The 11548-nt window shown below is 39.4% G+C and overlaps 1 protein-coding gene across 1 annotated transcript in view; it reads left to right on the forward strand.

Moving 5' to 3' along the window:
• The window catches only part of megf10 (multiple EGF-like-domains 10), a gene marked incomplete in the record, with an annotated part of 88699 nt that overhangs the window by 53540 nt on the left and 23611 nt on the right, over positions 1-11548 (forward strand). The window contains 4 exon segments of the mRNA XM_014015086.1: positions 6979-7279; positions 9252-9372; positions 10232-10395; positions 11167-11269. Coding sequence (XP_013870540.1) covers positions 6979-7279; positions 9252-9372; positions 10232-10395; positions 11167-11269 — 689 coding nt within the window.

Genomic DNA, 11548 nt, shown 5'->3' on the forward strand with positions numbered 1-11548 from the left:
TCACTTGGGTTGTTACCGACATCTGGTGAAAATTTCATGTCATTAGCACCTCTAGTAATATATTTACTGAGAAACATGGTGACGTGTTCAATACTTATTTTACCCGCTGTATATATGTTCTCCATCTCAGTCTTCATATTTTACAACCTACATACACATGCATAGTCGGATTGTGGATGATACAGGTCCAAAATAGACCCAGACATCCAGAGACCCTTTCCAGCCAGTCCTGGGGACCCCAAGGTATTCCCAGGTCAGAGATGATACATAATCCCTCCAGTGAGTCTTGGGTCATCCATTAGAACCTCTACCAGTGGGGCGTGCCCATAACACCTCTAAACGTTCAGGAGGCATCCAAATCAGATGAACCCCCTCAGCTGACTCCTTTTGATGTGGACGACACAGCTCCTCACCCTCTCTCTAATGGGCTCGACACACGGGGAGCGGCACACTACAGCGATTAACGCCTGTCATCGCAGCCGAGGTCAAACCCGACACACGGGACGCAAAAGTGATTACAGTGTTGCGAATCGCGCTCTCAGGTCGCTTGTCTTCACGAAATTTGATTGGTTCTTCTACTGCCTCTTAACGGTGGGTCACAAAAAAGTGGGGTGTGCATTACGAACGTGTAAATTAAACAAATCTTGCGATGCTAATGATATTGAAAAAACAAACACACTAGGGCTGGGCGGTATGACCCAAATTTTATATCACGTTATTTTCAACAATTACACCTGTTTCACGGTATTTGATGGTATTTTTTCCTCACAGCTAAGCTGATAATAAAATGTACAGATGTTGCTTATTGACTTTTTTCTTTTACTGTACCTCTGTATCACTGTTTCCCTCCTCTTGTACGTCTTTTCTTCTTTGCCTTGTTGTAGACAGTAATCATGCATTTAGGTCCGATCATGAAGGGTTGAGAAAAAATCATTATCTGGTCTATGTTACGTGTTAAGATACAATTTTATGAGGAAAAACTTACCGGATAACTTCACCCTGGTGCCAACAAATTCCCACAAGGCTGCCTTTTTTAGTAATCACTTGGTGAAAGTGTTTGCTAACTGCAGTGTGTAGCATACTCTCTGCTCATTGGTCAGTCAATGAAACCCTCGCTGACTGGTTGTACGCTAAGCGACAACAACAAAAGTTCAACATTTTTCAACTTTCATATGTCGCATCCCAAGCTTGCGTGTGCACGTCTACATTGTAAGAGCACAAAATTTCACGTGCACTATTTTCGCCAGTCACTTGGCTGAAGGAGGGCAAGTGATTGTCGCCTCACAGCACAACTTCCATAGGAAATGAATGGAGAGCGAGCGACATCGCCTCCCGTGTGTTGAGCTCTAACACATTCTCATGTCGGACTAGTCAACTTATTGACACTTGGGCAGGGACTGTCTGCATCCAGTTTTGGCGCGTCGGGTACCCCCCGCGCATCCGTCCTTGCCGCCCGTGGCTTTTCCGGGTTGCGTTACTTAGGGGTCTTTGGGTCGGGGGTCTGAGGTTAACATGAGGGATCAGGATTAATGGTTAATTTGAGATACTGGGGTCAGGGATAGGCTGTATATAGCTAATATAGGTTAAATTTAGGCTCTGGGATGGTTAGTTCTCTCGAATTCTCTACATTTAAAAAAATGGTTAATATGAGGGATCAGGGTTAATGGTTAATTTTAGGGTCTGTGGTCAGGGATAGGCTGTATAAGGCTAATAGAAGTTAAATTTAGGGTCTGGGATGGTTAGTTTCGCACATTTCCTACTCTTGTAAAAAAATATGACAACGCGCTCGTCCTCCTCTACCTCATCTCGTAAAGAACAGACACGCAGGGGCTACCTGGCGCGTCTGAAAGTGGACGCAGATGGCCACCTGACCAAGCGTCAATATGTTGACGCGGGGGGCATGAGAATGCGTTGCGAGCCCTTAAGGCTGAGCCTGACCATCCTGCAAAGGAAACTCATTCAGCTACTTGTATCCGAGATGTGTTTTTTTTCTGTCATGATCCACACCTCATGACCACATGTTAGGGATGGAACATAGACAGACCAGTAAATCGAGAGCTTTGCCTTTCAGCTCAGCTCTTTCTTCACCACGGCTGACTGAGGCAATGAGGCTCCAAACTGTTGATCCTTTTCTCGCTCCATCCTACCCTCACTCGTGAACAAGACACCCAGATACTTAAACTCCTCTACTTGAGGCAAAGACTGCCCCTGACCTGGAGGAGGAATTCCCCCCTTTTCAGAAACCATGGCCTCAGACGTGGAGTAACTGACTCTCAGTCCAGCTGCTTCACACTCTGCTGCAAACTGCCCCAGTGCACGCTTAAGTTCTTGGTCTAAAGGCGCCAATAAAACCACATCATACTCATACAGCAGATAAAAGACCCTGTGGTTCCAAAACCAGACACCCTCCTCTCCACGACTGCGCCTTCAGATCCTGTCCATGAAAACCACAAACAGTATTTGAGACTAGGGACAGCCCTGGCGGACTCCAACCCGTGCTGAGACAAACTTGACTTTGTGCCAAGAATGTGGACGCAGCTCCTGCTTCAGTTGTACACAGACTAAATAGCCCTTAAAGCAACCCAGGCACAACGTAAACACTGATCTTGTGGACAGTTGTCATCTGTCAGGATGGCGCAGTTGGTGAGCTCTATGTGTTGTTGGAGAGAACAGCTGCTGTGCTTCTCCTCAGTGGGACTGTTGTGGCAGATTGTCCAGCTCAGTGGTTCCCAACCGTGGTCCTCGAGGAAAACTATCCTGCATGTTGTAGATGTGTCCCTGCTTTGACACATCTGTGTCAGTGAGTGATTAACAGGCTTCTGAAGAATCTGAAGACCTGCTGAGGAGCAGGAAAACAACTAAAACATGTAGGATAGTGTTTCTCAAGGACCAGGGATGGGAAGCACAGCTCTAGGTGACACTGAGATAGAATCATCAATAAAGCTTTTAACAAGTTCCAGCCATCACAGATAATGTACACACTGCTGGTATCTGCTGAATTAAAAGTCATTGTCATCAGACTATTTTAGGTTCATTTTCTACCAGCTAGATCTCCACATAATAATGGTTGAGTTTGATTCACATCCAGTTATCATGTTGTCCTAATTAGTCTTTAATTGTAACTTTTTTAAGTGTAGCTCAGATTTTATTTCTAATCAAGTGTAATACTTACCTACCTCATGTTTATGTCATGCCTTGTAGGAAGCGCTGCAGAGCTACAGTGCAGTAAATGTAGAGCACTCAGAGTGGTGCAATTGCAAATTAAATGAAACTCCAAATGCTGAATCATCATGATTACAAGATCAGATCAAGTGGAAAACAAAGTTGACAGTACAGGCACACTGTTGGTCCCATGTCTCACTCAGACCTTATACAAACAGTGATTTGGTGCAGATTGGAGTCATACAGCTGTTGTATTGTCGCCTGTGGCAAATCAGCTTGCAGCTGCTGTAACTGGACCTCGAGAGCCGGCAGACTGACTCTGGGTCAGAGATGATGTTTCAGCTGATCCCACCCATATTGGGTTGGGGATAAATGAGGAGACCTGGCTTTCCATCACAGGACTTTAACATGACATAAGTGGTTCATAGATATCCATATTATATGTAGAGGGGGAATGTTTTGTTGAAGGACTCCATGGTGCTGTCTTGGGAGAGGTAAGAAAACCAGATGTTCAATGTAACTGAAGCAGTGCTGTCCCCTTTGCACCATCATATGCACATGATGGCCACCATCATAATGCAGAACTGAGATTACAGCAATCACTGAACACAATGACAACACTTGTCATCAGTCCATGTTTCCTTGTTTTGGGACCACTCTAAACGCAGTCGTCTCTGCACTGGTGTTAATGGCATCCTACACACACAACCCCTGGCAAAATTATGGAATCACCGGCCTCAGAGGATGTTCATTCAATTGTTTAATTTTGTAGAAAMAAAGCAGATCACAGACATGACACAAAACTGAAGTAATTTCAGATGGTAACTTGTTGGCTTTAAGAAACACTAAAAGAAATCAAGAAAAAATGTGGTAGTCATTAACGGTAACTTTTTAGACCAAGCAGAAGGGAAAAAACATGGAATCACTCAATTCTGTGGAAAAAATTATGGAATCACCCTGTAAATTTTCTTTCCCAAAACTAACACCTGCATCATATTAGATCTGCTCGTTAGTCCTCATCTAAAAAGAAGTGATGACACCTTGGAGAGCTGTTGCACCAAGTGGACTGACATGAATCACGGCTCCAACACGAGAGATGTCAACTGAAACAAAAGAGAGGATTATCAAACTCTTAAAAGAGGGTAAATAATCACGTGATGTTGCAAAAGATGTTGGTTGTTCACAGTCAGCTGTGTCTAAAATCTGGACCAAATACAAACAACATGGGAAGGTTGTTAAAGGCAGACATACTGGTAGACCAAGGAAGACATCAAAACATCAAGACAGAAAACTTGAAGCAATATGTCTCCCAAACAGAAAATGCACAACAAAACAAATGAGGAACGAATGGGAGGAAACTGGAGTCAACGTCTGTGACCAAACTCTGAGAAATCACCTAAAAGAATTGGGATTTACATACAGAAGCTAAACGAAAGCATTCATTAACATCTAAACAGAAAAAAACAAGGTTACAATGGGCTAAGGAAAAGCATTCTGTGGATGACTGGATGAAAGTTATCGTCAGTGATGTGATCTGCATTGGACAAGATGATGCTGGAACTTTTGTTTGATGCCATTCCAGTGAGATTTATAGAGATGACTGCCTGGAAAGAACATGCAAATTTCCACAGTCCTTGATGATATGGGGCTGCATTCAGGAAAAGGCACTGGGGAGATGACTGTCATTACATCTTCAATAAATGCACAAGTTTACGTTGATGTTTTGGACACTTTTCTTATCCCATCAACTGAAAGGATGTTTGGGGATGATGAAATCATTTTTCAAGATGATAATGCATTGTGCCATAGGGCAAAAACTGTGAAAACATTTCTTGAAAAAATACACAAAATGTCAATGTCATGGACTGCAAATAGTCTGGATCTCAGTCCAATTAAAAATCTTTGGTGGAAGTTGAAGAAAATGGTCCTTGACAAGGCTCCGACCTGCAAAGCTGATCTGGTAACCACGATCAGAGAAAGTTGGAGCCAGATTGATGAAGAGTCCTGTTTGTTACTCATCAAGTGTTTCTTAAAGCCAGAAAGTTGCCATTTGAAATGACTTTAGTTTTGTGTCATGTCTGTGATCTGCTTTTTTTTCTAAAAAAATTAAACAACTGAATCTCCGAGGCCGGTGATTCCATAATTTTTGCCAGGGGTTGTAGGATGGGAGACGTAGTGCAGTAGATTCCAGTTGTGAAGACATGGTGCAGGATGACACTGGGTGTTATAAAGAGTCTACATTCTGTGTCTGAATGGTTGGTACCAACGTCATGTGTTTCTGTTCTTGACATGCAATACAACAATCCACTTTTGGTAGTGGGTGTTGTGTTGGTGTCCCAGGCAATGTCTGCAGGCGCCCACACATTCCCATTGTTGTCAAGATCAGGCCACAGTGGTGTTGGTAGACCTCACATGCTGGTCGGTCGCATCATACAACCACCTGGACTCATGAAAACCCACAGTATGTCCTTATTCTTATCAAGTATTGGTAATGTTGTCTAATGCCTCTACATCTATGTTGACTCATGGCTTTGCTTGAAGCTTTGTAAACTTCCTGACTGCACCACTGCTCCGCTCGGAATGGAGAAGGGGGTCTCTGCAGTAAATAAGTGGGAGTTTCTTGGTGTGTGGGAGAAGTTTGTTAAAGACGTGATTGGTCGGATTGACTATTTTGGGTGGGTTTTTCAGTCGAAACAGCTCAGAAACACCATTACAAATACTAATATTAGTCATAACTCGAGACAAGGAGGTGCTAGCTGCACAAAATGTGTATGTTGTACATGTGGAAAGATGTGGAACAATTCGGCTCACTCAAATATGATCTAACCTGCCTGGAAAAAAAGATCACCATTTTTTATATGATTAGTTTCAGGCATAAATAGGAGTTATTAAGTCTCTACAGCATTCAGATGTGTGTTTACAACTTGTGCTTTCTGGTTCTGTTTCTAGGTATAGCAGCATCATTTATACCTACTCATTTCTGCTTATAACTCAGGAATCACTAAAGTAAAGTTTAGAAGCATTGCCTCAAAATAATTCTCTCTCAGAAGTGTCTTGTCTGTGGAAGGATTGTCTAGACATTTTCTATTGTAGAACTCTTTTGTCCTTGTCTTGTAACATTGATTCTGTTGACCACTTCTGTAAGTATGGCTTTACTGTGTACCCTAATTGTGTGGGACAGTGTGAGGACTAAATATAGTGGGATAGTACAATGATGTGGCGGTTAGCATTGTCATCTCACAGCAAGAATGCTGCAGCTTTGAAATAGCACATGTACAGTACATCTTTGTACTGCATGTTCTCAGACACAGTTAGACCTGTACCTGAAGTTTTCTCCAGGTATTAGTTTCCTCCAAAAGTAAAAAAAAGGAAAATTAGGAGCGAGTATAGGCATAATTGTCTTTTAGCTCTGTTTCTCAGATTAATTGTTCACCAATAGGTCATTATTTTTAAATGTATTAATTAAAATTATCCTTTAATTGATAAACCAGCCAATGTTTTTCTTTTATTACTTTATGTCAAAGGTGGAGGGACAGCAATATTTTTGCTGTTTGTTTAGTTTGTGTGTTTGTCTGTGGTGTTAGCAAAATATCTCAAGAACTGTTGGATGGTTTTAATTAAACTTTATGGAAATAATCATTAGATGTAGCTGTACAGCTGTTAAACTTTTGAAATACGTAAGATGGAAAAAGCTCAGTTTAAGAAGGTTATGGAGAGTTAGAGGGGTTTAAAATGACCCATTGGCATTTCTGTGCACAAACTGAAAAACATGCACAAATACATTTGTTCACTTATCACCAGGTTTTTTGTTTGAAGTATATCTTTTATACATTTTTATGAGACGGATAAAGATGCACTTGTTTGTAGAAGTGACAGCTTTGAGCTTTATGCTTGTTTGCACACTGTAACTGATAAGTTTGATCTGTTTTCTGTCCTTACTAGCTGCCACCCGATGTCAGGGGAGTGCACATGCCAACCGGGTTGGTCTGGTCTCTATTGCAACGAAACGTGCACACCAGGATTTTATGGCGAGTCTTGCACCGAGGTGTGCCAGTGCCAGAACGGGGCCGACTGCCACAGTGTGACCGGGGAGTGTATTTGTGCTCCGGGCTTCATGGTAAACTCATGTCTTTAAAGTTATTAATTTATTACTCATTTATAAAAGTTCAATTTTTTCTGCGTTTTTCACTTTGTATTACTTTAGAGAAAAAAAACTGGAAGGAATTTTTTCCACTGCAATGAGTTGCTGCATGTAATCATTTAAGATTCCTTGAAAGTGGCATGAGGTAATCTATGGCTCTGTGTTAACATCTAGTGGCAGCAGTTTGAAAGTACAGAAGAAATGTCTAATTCTCCCTCCAACTTTTAACACTAGTTTTCTGCCTTTTTCCTTTTGATTTTCTACCTGGATTACTGAGCTGCATCAGGACAGTTTTCTGCTTGTTCACTAATTTCTTCAGTTGTAGACATGAGGCACTAAAATCAATGTAGTTTATCTATATCGCACTAATTCACAACCAAAGTGCTTTCATGGCTCTAGAAAAAAGAAAACAAGTCTAAATAATGAATCCATTTCAGATCTAGATAAAAGTCAAAATAGTCAGTTAATTTTTACAGTTCGTTATATAATGCCAATTAGTAGAAGTGATCTATCCAAGGAAGCCAGTAGAAGAATAACTCAGGAAACCTAAGCCTAGCTCTAGGATTTATCAAAAAGGAAGTAGACAGAGTGTCAGCCTCATGGACAGAAACTGGAAGTTGGTTCCACAAGAGCGGAGCTTGAAAACTGAAAGCTCTGCCTCCCATTCTACTTTTAGAAACTCCAGGAACCACAAGTAAACCTGCAGTCTGAGAGTGAAGTGCTCTGTTAGGAAAGTATGGAACAATAAGATGTTTAATATATGATGGAGCTTGGTTGTTAAGAGCTTTGTATGTTAGGAGTAATATTTTAAATTCTGAATTTGACGGAGTCAGTGGGGAGACGCTAAAACTGGAGAAACATGATCTCTCCTTCAGCTCTCATTAAAACTCTAGCCAGTGTTGTATAAAGTACCTCAAAGTGATGAGTAAAAGTACAAGTATCTTAAAAAATACTTTAGTAAAAGTTAAAGTCTTCTCTAAAAATATTACTTGAGTAAAAGTCTCAAGTATCTGATATTTTTGTACTTACAGTAAGTATCAAAAGTAAATTTCTGACACAAAATCTACTTAAGTATTAAAATTAAAAGTACTGAGTAAAACTGAGCTGTTAGATTTTCCAAAATGACATTTATTGGGAAGTGACTTCTCCAAAAAATATTTTTTTCTAACGGCGTGCAGCTGTGCTGGGTTGTATACAAGTTAATAGTGTCAGTATGGTATATATTTATACTTCTCATCCAACCACAATTAAATTCTCTCAATCCAGGAGACACACTGTATCAGGATAGTATTTTTTTAAGTAATAACAACTCAGAATAAAATAGGAGTAATGACTTTCTACTTCTTACCTTTTTAAAAAGTATAGTGAGTAGAAAATACAGATAATTGTGTAAAAATGTAATGAGTAAAAGTAAAAAGTACGCTGAAAAATAATTACTCAAGTAAAGTACAGATACCCCAAAATTTCTACTTAAGTACAGTAATAAAGTATTTGTTCTTAGTTACTTTACAACTCTGACTCTAGCAGCAGAATTTTGGATCAACTGACGACTTTTTAAATGATTTTTAAACATTTTGATCTTCAAGAATTACAATTACAGGCAAGTGTGACTCCAGACATATAGAAAAAAGCAAGCAGATTTAAGTGAGAACACAGCAGTCATTTCACAATTTAAAGATAAGATGAACATATACAGTAAGCTTTGAAGAAATTAGAATCAGTCTGTGCCTTGCTGAATGGAGAGTGACTGATAAATCACAAGGAACACAGAACATGACATTGTTCACACATCCAGTTAAATGCCACTTTGTGTCTTCCTCAGACTTTTACGATGCAAACATCAGGGTAAATTCATGTACTGAGGGGTGAGCTTAGTTAAACTCATTGGGTCGAATGGAAATATAAAGTAAGCTCAAGAAAAACATTGTTTCTGTGTTGATGTTCTCAGGGACCCAGGTGTTCAGTCCAATGCCCAGCAGGGACACATGGAGTGAACTGCTCCTCTAGCTGTAAATGTAAAAACAGAGCCCAGTGCTCACCTGTTGATGGATCCTGTTCCTGTAAACCAGGTGAGTGGAAGGGGGCGGGGGTGGGGAATAATGTGGGTGTTAAAAATGAAGAAAAGGACTGAAACAAAGAACAGAGAAGACATAACACTCTGTTATCAGTGTCTCTTATTTATTGTACAACCTCAATGCCAATGAAGTTGGGACATTATGTAAAGAAACAAAAACAGAATACAGTGATTTGCAAAATCTTTTCAACCTACAGTATATTCAATTGAATACACTACAAAAACAAGATATTTCACGTTCAAACTGAAAAGCTTTATTGTTTTTTTTTTGTTTTTTTTTTTTTTGCAAATATTCAGTCCTTTTGAATCAGATGCCTGCAACACGTTCCAAAACAGCTGGTCATCATTGTGTTCTACTTTTATTTATGTTTCACACAACTTCATTGGAGTTGGGGTTGTATGTTTTTTTCCCAGTCAACTTAAAAAACTCTGAAAAAGATTAATATTGATTTTCTTACATTTTAAGCTCAATAAAGAATTGACTTTATGGGTTGACTTAAGTCAAATAGCAGTTGTCTTTAACATGTGAGGGTTGGATTAAACTCTGTCCATGAGATGGTTTGCTAAAAGACAAACAGAGTTAACTCAAACAATTTATGTCAAAGTTTTAAGCAAGGATGTTGAGCAGTGTACTGTATATCGAGGTATGTGTTGTGAGATCATTGCTCAGCTACTACCGCACCAAATTTTAGCTCAAGAAATGTAAAATTGACAGTTTTAGACCTTTTGTTTTCAAAAGTCATTTGGCTGTGGTATATAGTTTGAAAAGAGTTGACTCAGTTACATAATGTTGGTAGCTACTGGTAATCAAGAAAATGAAATATAATATTTGTTTGATTTTTTTTTCTCATCAGGTTGGCATGGTGTAGACTGCTCCATCAACTGTCCCAGTGGCACATGGGGTCTGGGCTGTAACCTCACCTGTAACTGTGCTAACGGAGGGGCGTGTAGTGCCTTGGATGGTCAGTGCACTTGTGCTGCAGGTTGGAGAGGGGAAAGGTGTGAAGTTGACTGTCAGGTGAGAGGATATATAAATACTCCGATGATGTTTTTTTAATGGTAAAAACTTTTGCAAAAGTCATGATAGTGACAGTAAATGAATCAAGTGTGATAAAGACATGGTCCCAGCTCAACAGTTACCCTTTGTGGCTAATCTTGTATTGTAGTACAGAATGGTTATGGTGGTTAGTGTTAGAATACAATAAAATACAAATTGTATAAATACAGTATTCAGTAGCTTAGTCAGCTGGAGAGGAGAGCTCACATGATGACAAAACCCTGAATTAGATTAATAAATGGTAACCTTTTTTAAGCACCTGCATTCTAAAGCATTAATAAAATCGTCTGAATTTTAACTTTGGAAAATTACATTTTATTGTTATTATTATTGTGTATATATGTCTGTGCGTATATATCTGTAGTATGAATGAATGTATGTTTGTATGTATGTATATATCTATATATATATGTATGGGTATATATATTTGTATGCATGCTTTACAGAGAAATTAAAATTAATTTTATTTTTATATGGATATGTATTTTGTTGCTGTATTTTCTTATTTCCGCTTATTTTCAGGTGAGCAGATGGATGTTGGGTGTGTGGCCTTGTGTTTTTGTTTTTTTGTGTATTTTTAATATATTTTCTAATCGCTCTTTAAAAAAACATATTAAAATAATCTTGTTCTGGGTACTTCTAGTTGAATTGTGACTAATGACCTTCAAAACCCAAAAAAGTAAATGTTATATAAGGGGATGTTTTAAGCAGTTGGTGTTTGTGATGGTTCAGGATGGGACCTACGGTCTGGAGTGTAAGGAGCGCTGTGACTGCAGTCATGCTGACGGGTGTCACCACTCCACGGGTCACTGCCGCTGTCTGGCTGGATGGACTGGTAAGTCCAAACACTAAGGTCCTTTCAACTGATTGTATGAACACAATTCTGCTCGATTTGAAGTTTCAAAGTTCCAGTTCAGTGTTTTACGCATCAAAATGTGGATGAAAATATAAAAAGTTTATAGATGAACAAAAGCACTATGTAGTAGTAGTAGTAGTAGTAGTAGTAGTAGTAGTAGTAGTAGTAGTAGTAGTAGTAGTAGTTTATTCAATTCATTTGTAATACAAAATTAACAAAGTTCAAAAAACAAACAATCAAATGAAATCAAATGAAATG

Source organism: Austrofundulus limnaeus, unplaced genomic scaffold (genome assembly GCF_001266775.1).
Source record: "Austrofundulus limnaeus strain Quisiro unplaced genomic scaffold, Austrofundulus_limnaeus-1.0 Scaffold123, whole genome shotgun sequence".
Taxonomy (NCBI): Eukaryota; Metazoa; Chordata; class Actinopteri; order Cyprinodontiformes; family Rivulidae; genus Austrofundulus; species Austrofundulus limnaeus.